This window comes from Eublepharis macularius, chromosome 12, assembly GCF_028583425.1.
Source record: "Eublepharis macularius isolate TG4126 chromosome 12, MPM_Emac_v1.0, whole genome shotgun sequence".
Lineage (NCBI taxonomy): Eukaryota > Metazoa > Chordata > Lepidosauria > Squamata > Eublepharidae > Eublepharis > Eublepharis macularius.
In genome coordinates this window covers 49,180,971-49,208,623 of record NC_072801.1, presented here as the reverse complement: position 1 = coordinate 49,208,623, position 27,653 = coordinate 49,180,971, and the positions used below count along the sequence as shown (strand labels likewise).

The window sequence follows — 27,653 nt, the reverse complement described above, 5'->3', positions numbered from 1 at the left end:
TCCCAAATGGCCTTAAGTCCAGATGGCTTCTGCTGTTTTTGGTGGTCAAAGGAGACCCCCTTATGCTTTTTTCACCAGCAGAAAAGCTGGTTGAATCCAATCCATGGTATTTTATCAGTTTTGCTTTATTATATTTTACATAACATTGTAACTTGCTATAGGCAAGGTTAAAAATATCACAAATACATACACTTTGTTAGATGAGGTCTGCTTTCTCACACAAAACAGGTCACACACCTAACATGTGCCCCCGCCCCTTCTTTCTGCATCTAGTATTCATTCATTTAATTGCAGGGAGAAAAGCCTTCAGATTTTGGCTTTTTCTATCTTCTTAGATCATTTGAAGTTCGTTTTTCTAAATTATGGTTCTCTCCATGGTCAGAAGTTGAACTCTTATGACAGCTATGTATCACCTTAGAAATCAAATGTGTCATGAATTCACAGAAAGAGAATGTGGCCTTCTCCTGTGGGAATGGAAGGAATCATCTAGATGAGCTATATAAGGTGGAAACAAAGCTGAAACAACACCTTTCCAGGAAGAAAAGGAGGTCATAAAGAAAAAAGGGGAGGCTGACTATGTTCTGAACAGAAGCATGGAGGTAAATAAGGAAATCCAGAGCTGTGATCACTTCTTATTATGCAGGGAGTAACAAGGATGGGATAGTCAAGAAACTGATTGTCTTTCTAAGCTCGGTGTAGGAGGATTTTCCATAATATAATCAGGTCAAGATTCACAAACATTTAGCCTGCTTTGGATGGAACTGCTGTTTTTTTCCTGCTTTTATCATTCCCTTTAGTATTTGTTTTCATCTTTTTATGTCATTGTGTTTTTTTAAATACTTGATTAATCTGTTGTTAGCTACCATGGGAGCTTAGGATGAGAGGTGGGATAGCATTCAGACTGAACCCCTTCATTCATTCAGTGGTTTGTTCAAGAGCATGTTATCTTGCTCGGCTAACCTGGATTCTGCACACAGATATTGCCTCCTTTGCCCTCTCCTGATGCCCATAGCAAGGTTGCTGGATCCTCCTGGACATTCAGCAGCGCTGGGCAGAGATAACCAGCAGTCCCCCCAGTAAACTCCAGAAGTCCTTACTGGTCGTGCATGGATTGGTGATGCCAGAAATTAGAGTGGGCAGACATGAGTTTTTTCCAACATTTGCTATTTGAGGATTATGTGCATACGTCTAACAGGGCTGGAAGAAAACAGCCTTTCTGCGAGAGCCAGTTAGTTGTTAGCTACCATGTTGTCAGCCTCTCTGTGAGAGCCAGTTTGGTGTAGTGGATAAGAAGCGTGGCACTCTAATCTGGAAAGCCAGGTTTGATTCCCCACTCCTCCACTTGAAGCCAGCTGGGTGACCTTGGGTCAGTCACAGTTTCTAGGAGCTCTCTCAGCCCTATCCACCTCACAGGGTGATTGTTGTGAGGATAATGCTAACATACTTTGTAAACTGCTCCAGGTGGGCATTAAGTTGTCCTGAAGGGTGGTATATAAACCAACTGTTGTTGCTATTATTGTTGTTGTTGTTGTTATCTGAAACACAATTAACAATAAACAGAGGTCGCATGTTATTATTGACTGGCCTTGCTAAGCTGATACAAGTTTCCACCGGAGACCTAAGTATCAACCAGATATCAGCATAATATGTATGTTGTTCTATGTAGCATCATCTTTTATAGTTTGTAGGTGTTATGTCAGAAAGCTGCAGTTTTTCCATATGAATGGCAAAGTTTTTCGAGATGGTTTCAAGTGCCCCAGTGACAATGGGGACTACTGTTAAATTCTTATTCCATAGTCGAGTGGTTTCTATTGCCAGATCTCTACATTTAATCATTTTTTCTTGTTCTTTTTCTTCGACTCTGGCATCCCCAGGAATTGCAATGTCAATTATCCAGACTTTTTGATTTTCCACGACTGTTATGTCTGGTGTATTATGTTCAAGGTGCCGATCAGTTTGAATTCTGAAATCCCACAAGATCTTGACTTGTTCATTTTCTAGCACCTTTTCCACCTGATTATTATTATTATTATTATTATTATTATTATTATTATTAGTAGTAGTAGTAGTAGTAGTAGTAGTAGTAGTAGTAGTAGTAGTAGTATAAAAAGACTGCCCACAAAAGCTATTGGATTGCCAAAGAAAGGCTATGCTGGGGATTATATCATCTGCATGGACAAAAACTTGGGGTGTTGTGCGCTAAAGGATAATTGAGTGAGACTGATTGAAAAAGCTAGCTCAATCCATCCATGGGTTCTACCACTGAGCTATGATACTTCCCAGGGTCTATCCTCCCCTATCGCCCGCCCTCGCCTTTATTGCCTGGTACTTAGGTACAGGGATTTCCACCACACTAAAGTGTAATTTATTTGTCCTTTGCAGGTTTGAGCTATCGGCATGGAGAAAGCACAGCATGAAAACGAAACCACTCTCACCAAGTTCCTTCTGCTGGGCTTTGGAGATCTTGGGGACCAGCAGTTGCTTCTGTTTTTGCTCTTCTTAATGATTTACATTGTGACCATGGTGGGCAACATCATTATTGTGGTGCTGGTTGTGGCTGACCACCACCTTCACACCCCCATGTACTTCTTCTTGGGCAATTTGTCTGGCTTGGAAACCTGCTACAGCTCTAACATTCTTCCTGTGATGCTGGCTAACCTGTTTCATGGGGGCCAAGGAACCATTTCTGTTGCGGGCTGCATGACGCAATATTATTTTTTTGGTTTCTTGGCAGCTTCAGAATGCTATCTCCTAGCAGCAATGTCTTACGATAGGTATGTGGCAATATGTAAGCCATTGCTTTATACAGTGCTTATGAATAGCAAGGTGTGCCTGCAGCTAGTAGCTGGATCTTGGATAAGTGGTTCATTGGCTATTAACATAACTATATGTTTAATGCACCAGCTAAACTTCTGTGGTCCTACTGAAATCAACCATTTCTTTTGTGATTTTAATCCTATATTAAAGCTTTCTTGCAGTGACACGCATAACATCGAACTTTTAACTCTCTTCCTAGCTGCTGTGTGTTCCCTCCCCCCATTTCTGTTGACCCTGACATCATATGGCTACATCATATCTGCCATTGTGAGAATCCCATCTACCGCTGGGAGACAAAAGGCCTTTTCAACCTGCTCCTCTCATCTCATTGTGGTGTCCATTTTCTATGGCACAATCATGATTGTTTACATGTTGCCCAAAACAGAAGCCCTGCAAGACCTCAACAAAGTCTTCTCCCTTTTCTATACAGTCTTAACCCCTTTGTTCAACCCCCTGATATACAGTCTGAGAAACAGGGAGGTAAAGGCGGCCTTCAGAAAGGCAGTAGCTAAGTTTTGTGTACTGGAACGGATGTAAGTCTATATAGCTATGTTTGCATATTTAGTGTCTCTTAAACCATTAAGGATAACATTCTTGTTTGAACAGCAAGATTTGATACTGGTAACACCTTTAAGACCAACAAAATTTCCTGGGTATAAGTTTTCAGCAGTCAAGATTCTTTCATCAGATACCTTATTAAGGAAGCTTGACTCTTGAAAGCTTTTATCTTGGAAATCTTGTTGGTCTTTAAGGTGCTACTGGACCTCTTGCTGTTCTACTGGAGACCAACAGGTTTATTCACCTGAAACTACTTTTGTTTGAGTTGGTTGGATCCAACCAGTTTTTCTGCATTTTAAAAAAGGAGGAGGGAATTCCATCTGATCACAAAAAATTGCTGTGATTGGGATCTTTGGACATGCTTGGACATCACCATTAGAGGTGGGCAGGAACCACAAAACTTCAAAACTTCAAAAACCCAAGAAATTGGCGATCGTGATCCAGTGGTTCGTGGTTGTCCACGGCAAACGAACCAACGTTCGGGAGAGGCCTGGTTTGGTGCGTTCAGCCACGGTTCGGGAAGCCAGACAGTCAGGTGCCAGCAATCAATTCCCCTGGCAACAGAGCCTGAACTCTGTCTGTGCTCCTTCTGTCACCCTGGAAACCCAAATGGAAGTACCTTGATCACCAGGTCTTCCTTCCAACCACGGTGCTGCAAAGCGGTTACAAGTTGGGAGAAGACACCCAGGGGAGGGAGGGGGAAGGGAGTGTTCTGTAGCCATGGGCACTCTAATCTCATCCCTGCAAACCCTGATAGGCTGCTCTGATGGCCAAACACAGACCTCCTGCGTTGCTCAATGGGACCTGTGCTTATAAATAGCCGTGGGCTCCCAGGCTGGGTTTCACTTTCAGCGAGCAGTGGAGTGGGACAGAGCTCTTGCTTGCCACTTGCTAGCCTTTGGGGAGAGAGACTGAGAGTATAATTGAGCTTGGATTTTTGTGAGAGTTTCCTGGGGGCCTTGGATTGCAGAGGGTATAACTCCAAGATCCCTTTTGCAATCTTGTCGAAACTTGGGTGATGGCTGTAGGAGAGCCTGCAAAAGACTCCCCGGGAATATGGGCTCTCTAAGTGCCACGGGAGCCATTCTGCACCCAACAAACCACGAACCGCGAACCGGTTCGGTAACAGAAAATGCTTGTTGTGGTTCGTAGTCTCAGGATCATTGTCGGCACCAAACTGCGAACCACTGGTTTGTTAATTTTTTTGGGTCCGTGACCATGTCTAATCACCATGACAGATAGAGAAAATAAGGAGGCAGGGAATTTGGAAAGACAGACTGAAAAATACTGGATGGATCCAGCCCAACTTTTTTTATATTATTGTCATCAAGTATTCAGTTTTTGCTTGCTTGCTTTGTAATAACAAATTAGTTTTTAAAAAACCTTTTAAATATCATGTATTATGCTCTATAGATTGTTCATTTAGCCTCAGGATGAACTGAATTTTTGTCCCTTTCAAGTTTTGTGTTGAAATTTGTATTTTGAGAGGGGGAAATATTTTAACCTTATGACAACTATACAAAAATGGTAATTTTTGCTTTTTAAGAACCAAATTCTGAACAACGTAAACAACAGTTGCAATAAATAAGGGACACATTTATTGGATGCCTTTGCTTTTGATAATAAATGTGTTCACAATGTTTATATTCCTTGTTTTTTAGCTAGCTTATGTTGATTTCATTGATTTCAAAAGATATGAATCACTTTTCCATCAAAATCTGTTTTTTTAAATGTATTTAAATATAAACAGAACATCAGCAAAGAAAGAAAAAAAAGAAAAAAATACAATTATGTGATAATATGATATAATATAATAGCCATAATTGTGATAAATTGCATTTGGTACCTCCAGCGAAGACCAGGGCTGCAGAGGCAAGCAATGGCAAACCACCTCTGTTAGTCTCTTGCCACGAAAACCCTTCCAGTGGTTGCCATAAGTCAGCTATGACTTGATGACACTCACCACCTTACCAAGCATCAGTTAATATTAATTAAATGGTAATTACATAATATTTGGTATTAAACTAGGTCATAGACTTCCCCATATGATATCTAACAAGCACATTAATAATTTTAGGCAATAAATTGAAATAAAATTAAACAAATGATAATATGATAGAGTAATTATTATAGAATAAATAAATATTACTCCCTCTTTTCAACTATTTTCAATACCCTTTCATCAAAATCAATGGACCTTAAAATTATGAAATCATAGCTGGATTGTGCCTTGACTTTATGTATTCCAGGCTATTTGCTCTTTAAGCCATTATGGCGTCATAGTTGGAAGATGAGATGATTGTGTTTTTAAGGTGTTTAAGCTGGTAGATGAGATTATTGTGTTTTTTAAGGTGTTTTTAATGATGTGTATATTTGTATTCTGTTATCCGCCCTGAGCCTGCGAAAGCGGGGAGGGCGGAATATAAATACAATAAATTAAATTAAATTAATTAAAATTAAATTAAAGGTCAGCTTAAGACCTGATGACCTTGTTTCAGATTCCCTCTGCTGTGATGGTCATCATGGGGTCACCTTAGGTCTTTCACCCCCTCTCAAACTGACCTTCAGCTCAGGGTTATTGCGAGGATCGAATGGTGAAGAAGAGAACCATGTGCATTGCCTTGAGCTCCTTGGGGGAAGGCAGAATACAAATGTAGATCAATGAAAGGGTGCCTCTTAGTTAAAGCTGAGCAGTTAAATAAGCTGTGATCCAGGAGATCACTGATTCAAATCTCAACTAAGCCATGAACTTTCAAGATAGCTTTTGGCAAGTCACTGTAATTTTTTTCTCATAGAGGACAGTCTAAATGATATCTAAATGAAAGCTGCCTGTTCAGAGGTAGCATACCTCTGAAAATGAATTCGTAATAGTACAACAAATGGCAGAATCTTTGGATTCCATGTCCTGTTTGTGGACATTTGGTTGGCCACTGTTGGAAACGAGATGCTGGCTATGGTAGATTTTTGCCATGAGGATTTTTCTTATCTTCTTAACTCCCTTTCATTGGAAGGGAAGGCTTAGCTTCCCTGTTGAAAATACAGAACCAGTATCAGAGGTCAGAATTCTGGGCAGTCATGAAGATCTGTGAGACTAGTAAGGGCCCACTGTTGACTTGTGACATATCACAGTGCAACAGCAGTTGCCATTGCTCACCCTCATTCATTGATACTGCACAGTGGCTGCAGCATGAAGGACTTCCAAGGGGGAACTGGGCCCCCTCTCAACATGTCCATCTTCTGCTCTGTACGGTGTATTTGCACAACACAGAGAGGTTCTGCTGACTGCTTTTCTTTCTGGTAAAGGCAGATGTTGGTGCTTGCTTTGTCCCTTAGGATCATGGCAGAGTGCTGCCACCAATCACTCACCAAGAGGGAGAGAGAAAACGGCAGTAGTGGTTGCTCTTTGCAGTTTGCTCAGTATTGCCACTGCTTCTGTGATGGCATTAATAACTCAGCTGTTTCCAAATTAGGTAAACAAATGGGTCTGGGTGGATGGGTGAGAAATTGGTGTAGGGTGATTGGTAGAGGTGAGCACGAACTGAAATACAAACCAAATTTTGTCACAAAGCAGGATGGTTCCTGGTTCATGAACCAGTGGTTCATCAGAGCCCATTTCTGATGAACCTCCATGAACTGTAGGCCAGTTCATTTGGTTCATTTTTCGGTTTGTCACTGCAGACAACCTGGTGCCAATCAATCAGTTTCAATCAGGCAACGGAGGGGATGGGCTTTCTGCAGCCCCAGAAGTGACCGTCTACTGTCCTAGCAGTGACGTTTTCACAATCCAAATGAACTGATTTGCAAACCAGGGCAAGTTTGTGAAAGTTCCTGGTTTCTGGTTTGGGAAACGTGACAAACCATGAACTGCACGGTTTGGTATTTTCCTGGTTCATGCCCACCTCTAGTGATTGCATCAATTGATGATGTATCAGAAAGCTTTCTACTACATTGTGAGTGGACCCCCACACACACACTTCAAAGGGGACTTGTAGGCTCTAAGGCAGGGGTGCCAGTGTCCACATCTGTTCACTTAGCCACCAATGGCTTTGCTTTTTAATGTAGGTTTTGGATATAGTGTTGAGACATGCATATAAACACAGTCTAGGCAACATGCACTCTTGGTTTCCAGTTTGGTTGGAGAAATCCTTCAACTTGATCTTCTTGCAGCCCTGATCCTAACAACAACAACAAAGACAATATGGTGGTTGGGGGTGGCCATGTTTGGTGGTGTACTTGGCAACTCATGGACAATGCCGTGCACTATTTTTGCTACACACCTATACAAGTGCCCACTGATGGTGCATCTTGCTCATCCCTATCCTGAAATCTGCCCTGCCCAAATGACATCAAGTAGTTAACTTGGATTGGAACATACCCAATTATCTGGATAAAATGCAACATAATATAAAATAGAAGCCATATTGCTTTGATTCCTCCCTTCCTTCTTAAATAAGCATCCCTTGTATAAAATAGTTTCCTGTTCTCCTGTGCACAAGTATCTAGGGATATGTTTTCCACTAGGAAAGTAAAACGTTAATAACCAAAGAAGGGGTTGTAATATTCCTTTGAAGGCTGATAAATATGGGAAGAAAGGGTGATGCATTTTACAATGAGTCAGATTGTTCAGACTGATTACTGATTCTGATTACTGATTACTATTGCAACCTTCTTGTTGGCTTCTTGATGCTGGAGATAAGATACCAGCAAGACTTTAGAATCCACATCCTAGATAGCCAGACCTGTTTCATGGTAAGTCAGTCTTTTTTCACTCACATTTGCTCAAGGGGGAAAAAGGCAGTGTCCAGACTTCAACACCACAAAGTTTACATGTGACAAGTGACATTTTCACTCTTTAGCCCTTTAGTCTCAGATTGTGACCAGGTTGGAAGATTCACAAGAAGGTGGATCTTTCTCACGGAGACTCAAAGTGGATTACACAGTGCAAGTCAATGACTCTCTATACAAATAGACATCTAATAAGCACAGTGTAGATTAATGCGATCAATATGAAGACATATCTAATGGGACACATCTAATAAGACTAGGGTTACCATATAGCATATGAGGCATGATACAGAGTGTGGATATAATGAAGAAATGAAGATGAATAAGGACATTTTTTTACCATTTTGCATAACTGTAGACTGACAGAGCATCTTACGAAAACAAGATCCTACATATCTATTGTTGAAAATAGTGTTTCCTGTTTTACACAATAGGTAGGATCCAGCCAGGTTTTCTGCTGGTACAAAAGGGACCAGATTCAGGAGTCTGCTTTGATCATTCCCAAAAGCTGTGCTGGCATTTATGGGACCTGCACAGACAAAGACCATGTAGAATGGGGACTGTAGAAAGGAGGAAGGCTGGGTAAAATTGAGTGAAACTGCTGGTTAAATCCAATTGAGTGTATGTGATTTAAACAGAACAATACTATGCAAATCAGTTTGGTGCATTTCCTTTTTGTCTCTTGGAGTAGCCAAAGATCATTGAAAGCAGGGTTGTGAATGGAGGAACGATTTGCAAAAGTTGCTGTTGCCTCAGGCTTTCTCTGTCTCTTCAGGCAGCGAGGGGAAGGAACAGAAGGAAAAGGGGTGGGGGAGAGGAACTTCAGTTCCCAGAAAGACTTGCGAAAATGATCCTTTATCCTTCACATGTAAAATGTCACTTGTAGCAAGGCTCTCAGTCAGGAGGGGTTTTTTGCTTAAACTCACCAAATTATCCTCCTTACTTTAGCCCCTGTCCCTCATGCAGATCCATAATTCTTAGTCTTGGGGGAGGCGGGGGCGGTGTTCAGAAGAGATCACACCTTCCTTTTTCACCAGCAGAAAAGCTGTTTGCATCCAACCCATTTTATTTTGTACATGATACGAGATTTTTTATTTTATTTTTGGTAAAATTTTGGTGGCAAGCAAAATCGAAATCTTGTGGGGGAGAAATGTTTAGTACATTGATACAAAACTTGTATTGCAAACCAAGACAAAAACATCTAGAAATTAAGTTCTTCTTTTGTTTTGCTTCTCTTTTGAATTCAGCCCTTCCTTTTTCCTCCATTTTCTTTTTCCAGTGTGCTGGATCTTATCTGCATGCCTCCTTGGCAAACACAACATGGAGGAAATCAAACCAGAATCACAGAGTTCATTCTACTGGGGTTTGGGACTGGCCGGGAGGCACAGATTCCTCTCCTGTTGCTGTTTTTGGTGATTTACATTGTGACCATCAGTGGGAACCTCTTGATTGTTGTGCTTGTTTTGTCTGATCAGCATCTTCACACCCCAATGTACTACTTCTTGGGGAATCTGTCTTGCTTGGAGACCTTCTACAGCTCAGTCATCCTTCCCAGGGTGGTGTATAGCCTCTTGACAGGGGACAGGTCAATTTCATTCATAGGTTGTGTTGCCCAGTTCTATTTCTTTGGCATCCTTGTCACGACAGAGTGTTTCCTGCTAGGCGTCATGTCCATCGATCGCTACTTAGCCATATGTAAGCCATTGCATTATGCTGCTCTCATGAATGGCAAACTATGTGCTCAACTGGCTACTGGTTCCTGGATGGGTGGGTGGGTGGCCATCACCATTACCACCTCTTTCATGTCCCAGCTGGCTTTCTGCGGTACCAATGAGATGGACCACTTCTTTTGTGATTTTGCCCCAATGGTCAGTCTGTCCTGTAGTGACACAAGGACAATAGAGATCTTGAGTTTCGTATTGTCATCCGTATGTGCTTTCCCACCTTTCTTGTTGACGTTGGCAAGCTATGTTTGCATCATCATCTCCATCCTGAAAATTCCATCCTCCTCTGGAAGGCAGAAGGTTTTTTCTACCTGCTCCTCTCACCTTCTAGTGGTGATCATGTTTTATGGGACTCTGATTATTGTCTATGTCTTACCAAACTCCAGCACTCTGAGAGACCTAAACAAAGTTTTTTCTCTTCTGTACACCATATTGACTCCTCTTGCTAATCCCCTTATATACAGCCTAAGAAACAAAGAAGTTAAAGAAGCATTGAACAAAAGTGCCAGGAAACTTTACAATAATGTAAGAACGTAAGAGAAGCCCCACTGAATACCACCAGAGGTCTGACTATTCTAGCTCCCTGTTTCCCATAGTGACCAACCAGATGATAAAGAAGGCTCACAAGCAAGGGCATAGAGGCCAAAATTTCCTCCCTTTATTCCCCCACAAGGAAACTTGTATTCATAGGTATACTGTCTCTGAAGATGGAGGTTCCATTTAGCAATACAGGGAATTAAAATATGGGATTGTTACTCTGACAATAAAATAATAGCTTAAATATGGTGATATATTTAATGAAACCCAGCTAAGTAATAAATATATTTCCCCTTTCCACTAGCCAAATCTTTGTGTGTGTGTGATGTCAAGTTGCAACTGACTCATGGTGATTCCATGAAGTTCCACTGTATGGGGTTTTCAGAGCAAGAGATGTTCAGAGGCAAAAAAGCCGGATTTATGACCTCTCCTCTGCCCACCTCTCCTCTGCTGCCACTGGCAGCTGCCTTTTAAATTCCAAGGCTTGATTTATATCCCTGCCCCATTAATTAAAACAATTCTCAGGAAGGATTCTCTAGTTTGACATTGGGAGTCTCTGGTTTGGCAACAATAAGCTTACAAGGAAACTATGGTCGAACCAGAGAATCCGGGGGGTGGGGGTGGCTAGCAGCTTTGGAAATGTTTCCTACATAGAAAAGAATGGAGTGGCTGGAGGCAGCTTGTTCAGGGGCCCATAGGGTCCAATCCTCCTAAAATTTGGGAGGTCTTCAGGGAACAGTCAGGAGTAGGTTCCTTGCAAATTTGGGGGATTGCGCTATAAGAATTCCCCCCCCCGGACATTTCCCCCCATAGGGAATAATGTCCAGTTAAATCCAGGATTCTCTAGTTCGGATCAGAGAATCTGACCCAGTCAGAGAATCTGACATGGATTTCAGAGATCCTGGATCCTGCCCCTCCCCCCCTCCCCAAACCTGGATCCAGATTACTCAGATTTTTGTTTCTTGCCACACATTCCTAATTATAGTGGCAGGAAAAACCCATAGATGCGATTGTATAAGTCACTATGAGGGAAATGGTTATATTCCTTGCAATAGTAAGACCTTAAGAACTGACATGGGACATTGCCCAAAGAACACTTGGAATGTTTCAGCCACTAATACAAGCACTAAACTTTGGACATTACAAGTAAAAGAATGTATGATTAAATGGGAAAATAATTGTGAACATGACATATTAATGGAGCAATGGGAAAATATGTGGACAAGGGGGTTGAAATTTACATTAAGCTCTAGTATTAAGGAACATTTTTATAAGATTGTTGGTATATGACTACTGAAAATTGACTAGAATGTACAAGGATGTTTCAAATCTATGTTGGAAATGTGTTAAATAAGAAGGGAAGTTTTATCATATGTGGTGGACATGTAAGAAAGCAAACAGTTTCTGGTTGCAGATACAATCATCGACTCAGAAGATTTTGAAGTTTAAAATCCAGTTGAAACCTGAGACTTTTTTATTAGGAATGATGGACAGCCAGTTGGAAAGAAACTTTGGAACTTTGTTCTTATATTTGATCACAGCAGCAAGAGTACTATATGCACAAAAATGGAAAACTCCAACACTGCCTACAATGGAGGAATGGTGGATAAAAATGTTGGAGTTTGTGTCAATGGCAAAACTTACTTCACTGATTAGTGAAAAAGACATTAGTTACAATTTTAACTGAATGGAAAACGTTTATAGACTTTTTACATGACATAGATAATAATGATGACATCTGGATTTATGGATTAAGAATCATGAACAATAGAAAAAAGATTCTGATGTTTAAATTAGAGTAAGTGAGACTCTGAAAATGATATTTATTTATTTATTTATTTATTTATTTATTTATCTATTTATCTATCTATCTATTTATTTATTTATATTCCGCCTTTCCCACATCAGCAGACTCAGGGCGGAGAAAATCGGAACTCAATTTGTAGTTTAGTTTTAGGGTCTCTCTCTCTCTCTCTCTCTCTCTCTCTCTCTTTCTCTCTCTCTGTATTGTTAGTGTGTGTGTGTTTTTTAGAATGTCATTTTTTATCTTTTATGTTTATTGTTTATAGCTTTTATGTTATTGTTTTTAGCTTAAATAAAGAAAAATTCTAGGAAAAATACAAGTATTTTATGGACCAAAAGTGACTCTCATATTTCCCTCTGGTTTTGGCTCCCAGCTGCAGTGGATTACTTCCAGACTTCCGTGAAGTTTTGTTGGGTATATGTTATCTTTCCATAGCTTTCACACGATTTCTCAAACTACCTTTGATCTGATGCTTCCGCCAGATATGTAGTTGAAGCACGTTCGCCTTCTGTGTGGAAAGTATGCTGTGTTTCACAAGGTGCTGCCCAGTTTGGCACCATTTCGTCTACCCCATTCACCCATAGGTTCCATTTCCTTCTCTGTGTCACCCAAGGACATTTTCAGATTATTTTATTTAATCTGCAATAGGTAGCTAGCTCTTTATAGCATTATAATAGTGTAACAATCTACTTGTTGGGTCCTCTGAATTCCCAACATTCATTTCTAAAATGTAAGTCTCTAGCCCTTTTTGTTACTGACAGTGACACTGTTTCCCTTCTATCTTTTCAATGAAGACATTTTTTTCAAATGAAAACTGGGAATTCAGAACACATAGTAGATATATTGGTATAGTGTTATAACAATGAAGCTTTTGTAGTTTGAAAAAAATGGGGGGGAAACTCCAGCGGTGTGGAGGGAAGGAAATGGCAGTGGTGGGGGAATGAAGGGGAAATGTGGGGGGCACCCATCATCAGAAAGTCCCAATGCCACTCTGCTGGATAGGCAGTTACAGGGAAGAGGATCATTGCCGTGAGGACGCCATAGGGATCTCCTTAACGTTGCATCATTACTGGGTTTTTTTTAAAAGAAAAGAAAGTTAGCTAATCAGCAGCAATTCCCCAGACTGACTTCCTTTAAGTCTTTATGAGCAGCTGTTTCCCAATATGGATTCCACACCTGAGAACTCTTCAGCCCATTCCAAAGCATTTCAGCAACAGTTTATAGAAAGATTGATATCAGACTCTGGAATACCTCTTAACCTAGCCATACATTTCTTCAAGTAAGTATTACAATTGCAGAATAGAAGTTTGAGTTTTTTTGTGCTCTCTCTCTCACTTTAAAAGATTGTGTTGATTGTTAAACAAAAATATTGAGTCATAACTTAAAGGGCACAAATGAAGACTTCTTATTTCTCTGTGCAGTGACACTTTCTGGGGCCCCTTTTGGTCCCCCTGCATTCATTTTACATTACCTTCGGAGCAGTTTTAGCCAATAGCATTAGCTCCACAGTCTTCCAGTTCTGGCAATAATTACTCTATGGAAGAAGGGAGAGCCTCAAGTTAAAAGCTGCTGCTCAATTTCACCTAAAATGGAATTTGGGAGGAATTTTGAAGGTTCTGTTCAGAGGAAAATTGGGCGGATCCAAAGAACTTTTCTGCGAGTGAAAAAAGGAGGGATCCCATTTGACCACCAACAAATGCAATCCTAAGGACAACTAGACTTGCGTGTACAAAGGCCATGTGGGATGGGAAGTGCAATAAAGATGGGAACTGGGCAAGACTGAAGGGGGAAAAACAGGCTAATTCCAACTTAATATTTATAGATATTATAAGGAAAACAAAATGTTTCTGTGAAACAAGTGCTAAGGAATAGATTTATCTGCCTGGGACCCTAGCCTATCAGAATAAGCACGATTGAGCTCACTAGATCTGTGTTCTGCCTGAAGGTCAAACAAGACAGAATGCTGCAAGAATGGTGAATATCAGCCTTATATTTCCACCCCAACCCCAGGCTCCTATTAATTCCACTGAAGGAAACGCACACAGCCAAACAGTGCTTTCCCAAAAGGGGCATGTAACGGGATGAGGGAGCTGCTAGAATTTGGCAGACGGGGATGGAGGGAGTCACCCAACTTTCCTGTATAGTAGCTCCTTGTCTGAACTGGTGACCACAGAGCACCTAGTCACACTAGAAATCCATTCTTAATTTGATTTGACTTCTATTACAAAGCAGACTAATATTTCATTCCTATCTTAACTGTGCTCGGTGTCCCAAAATACATGGCAAAATACAAAATACATAGAGAGCCAGTTTGGTGTAGTGGTTAAGAGTGCGGGACTCTAATCTGGAGAGCCGAGTTTGATTCCCCACTCTTCCACTTGAAGCCAGCTGGGTGACCTTGGGCTAGTCACGGCTCTCTGGAGCTCTCTCAGCCCCACCCACCTCACAGGGTGTTTTGTTGTGGGGATAATAATGACATATTTTGTAAACTGCTCTGAGTGGGCATTAAGTTGTCCTGAAGCGCGGTATATAAATCAAATGTTGTTGTTATTAGCATAAATGTTTCAGGCAGTTTGCTTGCTGATTCCATTAGAACAGTGGTCTGCAGGTGGTCTTCAGAGCAGGTTTCTTTTCATTCACTTGATGAGAAGCACCTCTATTTTCTGGATGATCCTTTGATATGTAGTAGGGGCCACTCTCAGGTAATCACAGGCACTGCTCAGGCTACCTGGGCCTCTTTCTATGCAATCCTAAGGACTCTTTCCTGGGAGGAGACTCGATTGAGTATGCTTGTGTAGAATACTGAGTAGACCTAGGGTTGCTGACTTCCAGGCTGTTTTGGAGGGTGGGACTCTGTAGCTTAATAGCCTGCTGAGATCCCTCCCCTCTTTAAAGACTAACTTCTTCAGGGTCTACCTCCAAAATCTACAGGAATTTTCCAATCCAGAGTCGGCAATCTTAAGAAGATCTGTTTAGGATTGCTCTCTTTGCCATCCCTAACAATAGAGAAATTCACCATCTCCCTAATGAGAGTATTCTGAAGGACAACATCAGTGATGTTATCAACGTATCAATGAAATATCTACTATTATTGATCTGCCCCTGAAGAGTTCCTGATAAGCTTCCAAGTTATCCCAGAGTCCCTCAGACCATAGCTTTAAAAGATCACACTAGAATAAAGTGCATGGAAAACCCAACTTTGAAGTTATTGTTCTGTTGAAACTTTTCATGTCTGAAATTTGCTTTCAACTTTTGCATTGAAATGCATGTCATTCTAATTATATTTTAGAGCTGGTTTGACCTTCACTAGATTACCCCATGTGGGATATAGAGAAAGGAAACCAGACTTCCATCACTGAATTCATCCTCCTGGGGTTTGGAAATGACCCTGAGTTGCAGCCTCTTCTTTTTGTGATCTTCCTGATGATCTACATCACAACCATGACTAGCAACCTCCTCTTGGTTCTGTTGGTTGTTGCTGATCATCATCTTCACACTCCTATGTACATCTTCCTGGGGAATTTGTCCTGTTTGGAGACATGCTACAGCTCCATCATCCTGCCTAAAATGCTGACCAATTTGTTTCGTGGAGATAGAAGCATTTCATTTACAGGCTGTATAGCTCAATTTTCTTTGTTTGGCTCCTGTATCTGCATGGAAACATACCTCCTGGCAGCAATGTCCTATGACCGATATTTGGCAATATGCAAACCTTTGCTCTATGCTTCTATTATGCATGCAAAGGCATGCTTCCAACTGGTGGCTGCAGCATGGATCACTTCCCTCCTAGGTAATTCTTTCATCATATTTCTGATGGTTCAACTCTCTTTCTGTGGTCCCAATAAGATTGATCATTATTTTTGTGATTTTAGGCCAATAGAAAAACTTTCATGTAGTGACACTACCTTGATAGAGCTAGTCGCCTTTCTCTTGACCATCATTTTTACAGCTATACCCCTGCTGTTAACTCTCACATCCTATGTTTTCATTATTGCTACTATCCTGAAGATTCCCTCCACCACTGGGAAGCAAAAGGCCTTTTCCACCTGCTCCTCTCATCTTACTGTGGTTTGCATTTTTTATGGAACAATAATAATTGTCTACATGTTGCCAGACAATTCTACTCTGAGACATCTCAATAAAGTATTTTCTGTCTTCTACACAGTCTTAACTCCCTTGGTCAATCCCCTCATCTACAGCTTGAGAAACAAAGAAGTCCACAAAGCCCTAAGAAGGGTTGGCTGTAATTTGAAGCTTTTTTGTACAAAACAAACAGAGCTTTTGAAGTAGCAACTTCTTGCAAGCCTTGGTTCTTTTACCCTGAATATTTCTATAGCTCATAATGTAATGAATTGTAATAATAACTAAACAGAAAGTGATGGACCAGTATAGCTTTGTTGTATTATGGGACGGTGTGAAGCAATAACCTAGGAAAGTGGTCAGGAAGTTTTGACTCATTTTTTAGGTAATATAACCCATTTGTAAGCATTTTTTTTCCTGTTTGGAACAATTTTGATTCTGGTATCTCAAAGTATAACACTTTTGCCCTGTTTCAGGATGTTTGTGGAAAATGTTACTATCAGTAGCATGGACTGAACTGTTAGCTGTTTAAAATACAAGGACGGAGCAATGAGAAGCTCTGAACACGAACATGAATGCATGAACTGGCCTATTATTAAGTTTGGCTATTGGTCTTACAAGGTCAGTATTCACTGGCAGCAACTCCTGGAACTCAGGTTGAGATCTTTCACGTCACTTACTACCTGATCCTTAAACTGGAGATGCTATGAATTGAACCTGGGACCTTCCACACGTAAAGCACGTTCCTCCGCCATCTGGGGCTACATGGGTGGCAATCAGAGAAAGGGCCTTCTCAGTACTGGCACCAAAACTTTGGAACTCCCTCCCCAGGGAGATCTCTCTCTCTCTCTCTCTCTCTCTCTCTCTCTCTCTCTCTCTGATTCTCTTCCACCAGTGGGTGAAAATTTAGTTTAGTTTAGTTTAGTTTAGTTTAGTATATCTCCCCAATAACTGTTACCCTTCTCCCTGTTCTTTGTGCTGTGTCTCTGAGTGTTTTTATTTAATTGTTTTTGTACTATTTTAAATGTTGTTTTTACATTTAACTTTAAAGTGTTTTAAATTTTTAAAAATGGTTTAATGTTTGCACCCTTGGGGATCCTATTTGGGTAGAAAAACAGCATACTAATGGTTTAAATAAATGAATGGATAATGGGGGAAATTCAATACATTAAAACAAAAAAAAATGGTAAATAAAAGACTTATAGATTCGATTTGGACAGGTGAGAAAGAAAACAAGGATATTTGAGGTAAAAACAGAGTGGAATCCTTATTTTCATTGCTGCCAGATGTAGTTAGGTCACTATAAAATTTTTGGGCAATAAAAAAGTAAACTTTGAGTTGATTTTTCAAAAACGTTGTTTAGTTCCCTGAATTCACTGATTTCCTGAGTTATTAGTTTGCTACCTAAAGAAACCGTGATCACTTCAACTTTGCTCTGTGACAAAATGACACACGTGGGGTCAGAATGGTCGCAGCACTTAATTGCTCAGCCTATAGGGGATGGCTGTTGGGGGGCCATAAAAAAGACTTCCAACTTTCCCCTCACAGGCATTTGCTGTATGTGGTGCATCAATGGAAGGCAGATGCTAAAGGCAAGAATATTGAGTGACTAGTGGAAGTGTATATGCTTGGACTGTGATATAACAACTGCCAGGATGAAGAGATGAAACGGGCAGATTTCTGGCTTCCCGTCGCAGTTGTGTATCATTTCTTCTCTGCCGCCTCTCATTGTTTCATTATATGAGACCATATACACCATTTCTCCAAAAGAAATTTACTGCACTGAAGACCTTCTTGCATTGTCATACTATAAACCTACTGGGACTTTGGTGATTACTGTATAAACCTCTGGTCAATTTTAGGCACATTATTGCACAGGAATTCTTGTTGAATTATATCTGAATTATATTTATATGATGCCTTGCCCTCTGTAATCATCCACCTTGTATATATATTGTTTCTCTTGTTCAAGTTGATTATAATATTGCTTTAAATTTGATTGAATTACAATAGAAACATTTATTAGTTAGATTTCATGGCTTGTTTGCTTATTTTCTCTGTATATTACCGTGAGACTCTCTATTTGCTTACTGCAACATATTAAAGGCTAGGATAACAAGAGACAAGTATGTTGAATTCACTTAGTAGTTATATATCTGTAGATGTCATCACCACAGATCTAAAAATTATGGAAAGCCTCTTTTGAAATCAATATGGAACAGTTGAGGTTTTAGACTCTGCATTTGAGCCAGTCCAAGGGCAGGGGATCCCTTTAATTGTGAAAAAAGTATAACGGAGTTAACATCTCAACCAGTATTTGAATGCTGGATTCCTCTGAGGGGTTTTTCCTCCAAAATCTTCTCCAAAGGGACAGGCATGAACAACAGGATGTCCTTTGGGTTTAGCAGGCTAGTTACACAAAGAAAACACTGCTTGGAAGAAGTGGCGGAGACCTCCAGTTGTATCCTGGAAAGAGACTGAGAGAAGATATAGGGCAGTAAATGGCTTGGAAACTGCAGTAGTATGAGAGTAAATGAGATACAGACAACTCGTCTTTCAGTCTGCTGTTTTGAAATTGCAAAGGAACAGAGCCTGAGGTCTCAAAAACTGGAAGGACATGTCCAAATTGTGGAATATGCAAGAAGTCTGTGATGACACATGAATGGATCTAAAGGAGACAGCCACTGGTTGCAGGTAAAGAAAGACCTATGCTTCTGAAGTGCATTTTCTGTGTCCATCCTTATTCATGCTTTCATAAATATTCATTCACACTACTCAGAAACCTCATCCGTGTACACCTCCTCCTGAAAACGTTTATGCTACTTCTGACAGCCCATTGGTGCAGTTGTTAAAGTGTCAGACTAGAATCTGGGAGTCCTGCTATGAAACCCCCATTCTGCCATGAAGCTCACTGCCAGTGAAATCTTAGCAAAAGTCCATAGAAGTCACTAACTGTTGTAGTGATGTATGCTATGCATGAGCAAAGGATATTGTCCCCATGCTATCTAGACCTCACCAACTGCCACTGGTTGTATGTTGCATAAACATACTTGGAACAGACTTTAATTAATTTATTTGCTTGAAAAAAACACACGCATCTGCCTCTGTACAGTTATCTTGGCCCCTCAGATGAATTTTAGTGGGAACAGGAATGACAGCCCCTCACCCAGGCACAGTTAGGAGGAGTGGGCAGCACTGGTCACTGTTTTAGGACTGTGTTTTTCCAATCACTGATGTTGATGTTGTTTTTATTGTCATTTTAAAATGTATTGAAATTGTTGTAACCCACCCTGAGCTCAGCCCTGCATGCATGAATGAATGAATGAATGAATGAATGAATGAATGAATGAATGAATGAATGAATGAATGATTCCACCCAATTATATTTTACATTCCAAGTAACTTGAAGAAAAAACAAGAATGCATCAGCGAAATCTAACAGTCATTATAGAATTCATCCTCCTTGGATTTGGGGATCTCCCTCAGCTGCAGATCTTTTTCTTTTTGGTGTTTCTGGTGATCTACCTTGTGACTGTGACGGGTAACCTTCTTATAATGCTGCTGGTTGGGGCTGCTCAACATCTTCACACTCCTATGTATTTCTTCCTGGGGAACTTGTCCTTCCTGGAGACTTGCTACACCACAACCATTCTGCCCCGGATGGTGGCCAGTTTCCTAACTATGGACAAAGTGATTTCAGTGAGTGGATGTATTACCCAGTTTTTTTTCTTTGGCTCTTTGGCATCTACAGAAACATGTCTCCTGGCAGCAATGTCCAATGACCGGTATTTGGCAATCTGCAAACCTCTGCACTATGCTACTATCATGAACATGAAATTCTGCTTCCAGCTAGTGACTGGAGCATGGATCAGTGCTTTTCTGGCTACTTGGGTACTGGCTTTCCAGATGTCCAAGTTGCACTTCTGTGGCCCCAATGAGATTGATCATTTCTTCTGTGACTTTACCCCAATATCAAAACTTTCCTGCAGTGACACAAACCCAATGGAACTGTCTGCCTTTGTCTTTGCCTTTATATTTGCAGCCACACAATTTTTCCTGACAATGATGTCTTATATTTGCATCATCACCACCATCTTGAAGATACCATCCACTGTTGGGAGGTAAAAGGCCTTTTCCACTTGTTCCTCGCATCTCATTGTGGTCTCCATTTTTTTTGGAACAATAGTAATTGTCTACATGTTGCCAGATACTCCCACTCTGAGAGATTTAAATAAAGTCTTCTCTGTGTTCTATACAGTCGTGACACCCTTGGTCAACCCTCTCATCTACAGCTTGAGAAACAAAGAATTTCACAAAGCTTTCAGGAGAGTTTGCCGTAAATTGACAAATGCTGCAAGGATTCAACAGAAACCTTCTCTTTCCTTTCAGCTTATCGGCCAGTCAAAAACCTAAAGATAGTTGATGATCTCTGATGCGGGACCCTTCCTTCGTGAAATTTAGGAAGCAGCATTATCTTAACAGTTGTGGTGGAGCTAGTTTTTCTGACCATTATTTAGGCAAAGATGCATTTCTGATGTGCCATGGACTGATGTGCATTGAGTGAACAATAAAGGTTTGATGCATTGGTTGAGAATTTTCATAACTATGTGTCCACTGCCAATTCATATATCCAAAATATACCTATTTTTAATTGACGAGAGGATGTTAATTTTTTACCACATTATAACAGTGCAGTAGTAAACAGTTGCACCCTTCTAAGCCCATTGACTTCTATGTGTAACTCTGCTCTTAGATTGTACAGGGTAGATCACCAGCAATTTATTCCCATAATGGTTTTGGATCCAACCAGTGTTTCCAATTTTAAAAAAGGGAGGATGGCCATCACTGTTGACTGTAAGAAAGCCTATGCTGCAGATCATGTGACCTGCATAAGCATAAGCTATGTTGGGGCAGGGAGAGTAGCAAAGAGGAGAACTGGCCAGGATTGAGTGTAAAAGCCTGCTGGATCCAACCTATAGTACTTCTCCCTTAATATATGCAACCCATTCCTGTTTGCTCCTGAGAGCATCTTTGATACTGATTCTTTATATTCCAGCAGAAGAAGCCATGTGCATATATTTTTTACCCAAGTGTGTGTGTGTAGAGGCTTCAGAGAGGGAGGGAAATTGTGGAATGATGACTAACAGTTGCTTAAGATCCAGGCTGAGTCCTTCTGTTGCAAGTACTGAAAGCCTGGGAATGGACAGAAGGACGAGCCTTTTGGTGCAAGCCAAAGTGCTCTTTACCTGTGGCTTTCTTAACTCACAGATTTCAGCCTGTGGCCATAATGGTCATCTCAGAGCCAAGCTACAAGTGATGCCTGACACAGGTTGGACACTTGTCAGCTTCCCTCAAGTTTTGATGGGAAATGTAGGCATCCTGGTCTTGCAGCTGTAATGGAGAGCCAAGCTGTAAAACCAGGACACCTACATTTCCCATCAAAACTTGAGGTAAGCTGACAAGTGTCGAACCTGTGTAAGGCATCACTTGTAGCTTAGCTCTGAGTCAATCCCAGATGAAACCAGGGTGCCCAGTGTACTTCCCTCCCTCCCTCCCTCCCTCCCTCCCTCCCTCCCTTGATGTGTTTGGATTCCACCAGCTTTTCTGATGGAGAAAAATGAAGGAAGGTCCCCTTGGGGCACCTCAAAATGCTATTCTGGTCATTATGGGATTTGCATGGGCAAAATCTATATGGACTGGAGGCTCTAGTATGGAGGGAAATTAATCAGAAGTTAGTAGAAAACTTGGCTGGATTCAACTCATTGCTGGGGATCAAAATTTGTTATCCCCCCCCCCCATTCTCATGGTTTTCATGGCATTCTTTTAAATGGGGAATGAGGATGAATTAATTGTAGGCTCTGGGGAGCTTTTTTTGCTCTTACAACCCCCAAATTGTACAGAACACAGCCCTCCCTGTAATCTAAAGAGCCCCTAAGTTTCAAGAAGAGACTCCCAATGTAGGTCTCTCTGAGCAGCCGCACTAAGTTCTCTCTACTAATTTCTTAAATGGCCATCAAGCAGCAGCCAGCAGGAGAGCTTCAGACAGCCACTAGCAATGGGGGGGGGGGAAAGCCCTTCCTGCATTCATTTCTCTATACTATTTGTCCATAGTCAGAGGTTCAGCCCCTGGACTTTCCAGGAGGAGGGGACAGGAGGCAACTGGGAGACAGCTACCCAGCCACCCTGGCAGTCACCCAGGCCCTGCACAGGACTGCAACAGAGGGGGACAAAGAAGCACCCAAACCACAGAGGGTCAGAAGGGGCAGGTGGAAGCCAGCTAGCCCCACCCTCCAGTGGGAGGCTAAGAGCCCCAACAGGGGGAGTAAGAACAGCCAGGAGGGGACTAGGGCATAGGGAGAAGGCACAAGAGATAGGGACAGCCAGCCATCAGCCAGCCAGACAGCAACTTTACCGGCAGGGGAAGAAAGGTATTTTCCTGGACTACTATTGGAGATTATAATAGTAATTTCAAGCTTTGTATTTTCCTGGACTACTATTGGAGATTATAATAGTAATTTCAAGCTTAAGGAAGAATCATTGTATAATTTGCAATTGGTCATCCTACTGATTGGTTTATTTGTATGGGAAATACATATGGCCCTTTGGACACTTATAATAGAGTTGTTTATTGATTGGTAATTGTTGTTTCTTCCCATGAGGGTTCTCTTTAGTTTCACTGCTATAGTACGGGAAGTGCCATTGTTTTGTTGCTCTCTAGTTATTATGGCATCTTTTAAAAATGTGCTAGCCTTTTCAGCAGAAGAACAGGACCAAATTCTTTCAGTAATGACCTCTCTAATGACAGAAACTAATGCTGCCCCTAAGGATGAGTGGGATACGCTCAAATTCTTGAAATCTAAAATGACTAAGTTTGATTTACATGCTGCTACTCTTTATGATTACTATACTGCCCAACGCATTCCGCGAGGGCTTCGTATACAGAAACCCCCAGGGATGTTTGGGGAGGATGATTCCTTTAAGTCTGACTGGGCTTCAATTCTGAACAAATGCAGCTTTGACCTTATGCTGCTAGTAATTAGGAGATGTAAAAAGGAAAGCACCACCCTTATGGAGGAGATCCAGGCATTAACTGAGTCCCTAAAGACTCCTCTCCCTCCAGTGGAATATGAGAGTCGGATTAATGAGATAGATAAACAAGTTAAACAATTTGAAGTGAGGACAAAGGAGGTTAAAATCTAGAAATTCAAAAGGGACACATTAGATTATGCCAATAATCGCATTTACTTTTGGTGGGACAAGTCTAAAGGTAGTAGAGGCACCCAGAGGAAAATTACTTGGGCTGACCCGGTGAGCTCCTTTTCTGATTAGAAACTTCGGCAGTCTCTGATAGCTCTGGGGACGAGGGCCCCAGTAGTAGGAATTTATGTAGTAGAACTATTTTTTTCTAACAAGAGAGGGTCGTCCCTTTTAGAGAGAGGCAATAAAAGAACCTTCAAGAGGGGCCGAATGAAACCTCGATATTTATCTTCCTGCCCCCTCAGCCCTGTAGAGTGTTAAGTTCTTAATTAAGGACTGGGCTTTATCCCAACGACATGCTATAGATCTTTAGATTAAACTGCGTGCGGTTTTTAAGGACAGACCTACAGAGGCTTCTGGTTCAGTTTGAACATTATCTAAACGATTAAAGGGATGCTCACAATTTTATCCACCTATCAATGACCATTGGATTGACACTTATGAGTAGATCGTACTAAAAGAAATTGCAGACTTGGAAAGAGAACCAATTCGTGTGTGGCACAGCTCCTGCCAGGAGCACGTAGTTTTGCATACTTTACAATATGACGGGCATGGTAGTGTTTGTATGTGGGATGCACATTAAGGCCACTTAGGACTAGGATTGTAAAAAATATATATTTTGAATTAAAAACAACATTGTAGAGGTTCCTCTTATCCAGCATTTTCAGAGTTAGCAGCACTCGGAGACTGACTTTCCTGTAGCAATTCTTTGTACTATACAGGGCAATAAACAGAGTGATTTACTGCAGAAGGAAGCCTATTGGATCCATAAGCTGAAAACTTTATAACCATTAGGGCTTAATAATGATTACTTTGAGTTGTTTCCTTTGATGTGTAATTTGAGGGTCCCTTTAAGACCAATTCGAGCCTTTGGGGGTAGCTCAATATAAACGTTAGTTACTTATTGCAATGGCGTGCTTTAGAAGATACAGCCGCCCTGCTAAAGAAAATACAGCTGCTCAGGTCCGGGAGTGAATAATTATCACAACGTTTAAGGGTCTACCACACAGGTTTGTTGTTGATATCTGCTGACAATTGTATACTATGATGAATTTGTATAAATTGAATGTCATGTAGAATTGCATATGGTATGGTATGTAAGATGTTTGTTTTGCAGTGTTTGGCCACGCCCCTGAGGAAGATTCTGCACGAAATCTGAGCTTTTCAGCCGGCCCCAGATTGGGTGTGCAGCCGTGGATTCCCTTACCATGTGTGGACATAGCTGTGTATGAACGCTACTTTGTTCCAAGAAGACACAGGACACATTTCGTTTGGACCTTTGTATTTTCCTGGACTACTATTGGAGATTATAATAGTAATTTCAAGTTTAAGGAAGAATCATTGTATAATTTGCAATTGGTCATCCTACTGATTGGTTTATTTGTATGGGAAATACATATGGCCCTTTGGGCACTTATAATAGAGTTGTTTATTGATTGGTAATTGTTGTTTCTTCCCATGAGGGTTCTCTTTAGTTTCACTGCTATAGTACGGGAAGTGCCATTGTTTTGTTGCAGACTAGCTACCCCAGCTTCAGCGGCTTGAGGCAGCCAAGACCAAGGCTAGAGAGCAAAAGAGGGGTGTGGCTGGCAGATGGAGCCAGGAATGAGGGAAAGGATATAAGAGAAGTCTACCCACAAGACAGGGTGGGTTGTTGTGTAGGAGTGTGGTGGAGTGGAGGAGAGACACACACACAGAGAATGAGAGAGCAGCGAGGACGAAGTCCAAGTCCAAGTCCAAGACCAAGACCAAGACCAAGACCAAGACCAAGACCAAGACCAAGACCAAGACCAAGACCAACAGCAGGTTGGGGACAGCTGTCACGGAAAACAGCCAGGACAACATCAGGTTAAAGGGACCAGCGAGTGGACTGAGAGGGTGTGAGGGTGAGGTATACCCCCCTCCTTCCACAGAGTGGGGTCCTACATACTCCCTGAAGGTCCTTTAAGGCTGAAGTCAGGCAGGCCAACGTTCACAGGGTGGCACCCTTGGCAGAACTTGACACTATTACAATGACTAACAACATTTTTTTACCTTTCCACTGAAAACTGCATTTACCTTCTTTCCCTGTTGTGATTTGTTGTTTGTTTCCTTTCAGAAAGTGAGGACGGCTTCTGTTACACACACACACAAATACACACACACACAACATTGTACTTTCTTTTCTTTCTATATTAAAGTTTTATATATTTGAAAACAAACATAAAAAACTATGATTACATATATGCTAATAAAACACACAAAAACAACTAATCAACATACAAAACATAAATCAATGTACTCTTACATTGTCCCCCTATGGGGGAATTCTGGGGGAGGGGGGTGGATTCATTTTTCTACTAAATGTCACCAAAATTGCCATGGAATGTCTCCTGCCTGTCCCTCAAAGAACTCCCAAATTTCAAACAAATTGAACAAAGTATTTAAACTCTATGAGGTCTTGAACAATCCATGGCTTTTCTACATTTCACAAGGGGAAAAAAAGGCTCCAGCCCACAAGGAAGGGTGAAGGGGAAAGGAAGGGAGAAGGAGAATGACAGCTCACTGTATCTTGGGATTGGCTGAGAGTGTTCTTTAGTCCTTCATTTGCCTCAATCTGATTGGAAGGGAGAAATTCTCTGGGAAAACAGTACAGATTCAAAGTAAATGCAAGCTCATGCTGCACTGCTGGTAAAGATAATTGCCCCCCCCCAAGTCGAAATGAAAGGCAGACACCAGGCTTGGGAGTAAAATTGGGCCATTTTATTGAATACAACATGTCACTATGACAAGGGATCTAGCTAACCAGTGGTACAGGTCAAGCCATGGGGTCACTCCAGACCTCTGCCTTGGCCTGTCTGGGTGAGCCCCCACTGCCCCAGGGGTGAGCCATCCAAATGAATGGCTGTACCCAACAGCCAGACAAGTGGTTCCCCCTCAAAGCCTGAAGCACCTCGCCGTACAGCAGGAGGGCCTTACTTGTTCAGGGAAGCCGTGCAGCAGTCTGCCTTCACAGCTGGCTACCATGCATCCCACCAGCTGCTCCAGACAGACCCCAATTCCTCACCAATGAGGATGTGCCAAGGGGGTCACCGGCCCAGTCAAACCCAGCATTTCTGCAGAGGAGAAGGGGTGGGGCAGGCTTATATGCCTCTTGCTCCACCCACCCCAGTGATCCCCAGATGCCCAGGAGAGGTGCAAACTGCCTTCCATTCTTCTGGGGCAGCAAATACAGCCCCTGGCCAAGCCACTGCTCATCTGGCCAGGAAGGGGCCAGCTAACCAACAGGACACAGTGTAATACTAGCAAAATAAACAACCCACTGTGAAACCTGGATAATTAGAATCAAAGTTTAAACAAAGTGTTTCATACAATATCTCCTACACAAGCATACAATTATAACAATTTTAGGACACACAGATAAAATATTTACAATTAAATATAATTGTCTGTGAGGTCCCTGCTGTTGGCTGTAGGAATGCTGAATATTGAAATGCCTCATACTTCATGTCAATGTGCCCTTGTATAGTTTGAGAGACTGGAGAGGACACTTTGAAGTACCTCATAATGGCTATTATTTACATTTTAATAGCTGGTATACAGTCCCCTGTCTCAGGATCAAATATACAGCTTTGGGCTTAGGAGGCTGATTGCATTATAAATGCTTATAAAAGAAGAAACAACAGGTTCCCTCCAGAAATGTGAAACCTGGAAGAAAAAACTGGTAAGACTAGAAATGAATCCCCTCTTTCTTGACTATTTTTTAAAATTAATTTTTAAAAAGAGATTCCTCTTATAAATCACTTTGTCTTTTAGAATAATAAATGGAATGCCTTTTCAGACAACATTTTAAAATATTTCCTTAGTTGTCCTTTACTCCCTCAACATTCTCTTAATTAGAGATGGGCATGGACCGGCATTTGCCTACGGACCGCCGGTTCGGGGTTCGTGGGCTTCCACGGACCACGGTCCACGAACTTTTAACGGACCAGGGCCGGTTCGAGAACCAGTTCAAGTCAGAAAAGGCCTTGGTTTTCCCACAGATTTTCACTTCAGTCGACTTTCCCCACCAAAGGTTCTCATGTAACGCTCCTCGATTATCACTTTTCCAA

At 41.4% G+C, this 27,653-nt stretch overlaps 3 protein-coding genes and 1 pseudogene across 3 annotated transcripts; all 4 read left to right on the top strand.

Moving 5' to 3' along the window:
- Positions 1 to 2,397: 2,397 nt before the first annotated feature.
- On the top strand, positions 2,398 to 3,354 carry LOC129340160 (olfactory receptor 2AP1-like). The gene has a single exon (XM_054994767.1). The coding sequence runs from the start codon at positions 2,398 to 2,400 to the stop codon at positions 3,352 to 3,354; it is 957 nt and encodes a 318-aa protein (XP_054850742.1).
- A 6,104-nt stretch (positions 3,355 to 9,458) lies between these two features.
- On the top strand, positions 9,459 to 10,421 carry LOC129339126 (olfactory receptor 5B21-like). The gene has a single exon (XM_054993731.1). It carries the CDS (start codon positions 9,459 to 9,461, stop codon positions 10,419 to 10,421), a length of 963 nt encoding a protein of 320 aa, XP_054849706.1.
- A 5,122-nt stretch (positions 10,422 to 15,543) lies between these two features.
- Positions 15,544 to 16,515, top strand: LOC129339125 (olfactory receptor 11A1-like). Its single transcript, XM_054993730.1, has one exon. The coding sequence runs from the start codon at positions 15,544 to 15,546 to the stop codon at positions 16,513 to 16,515; it is 972 nt and encodes a 323-aa protein (XP_054849705.1).
- Positions 16,516 to 19,725: 3,210 nt separating this feature from the next.
- LOC129339124 (olfactory receptor 11A1-like) overlaps positions 19,726 to 27,653 on the top strand; it is a 45,801-nt pseudogene continuing 37,873 nt past the window's right edge.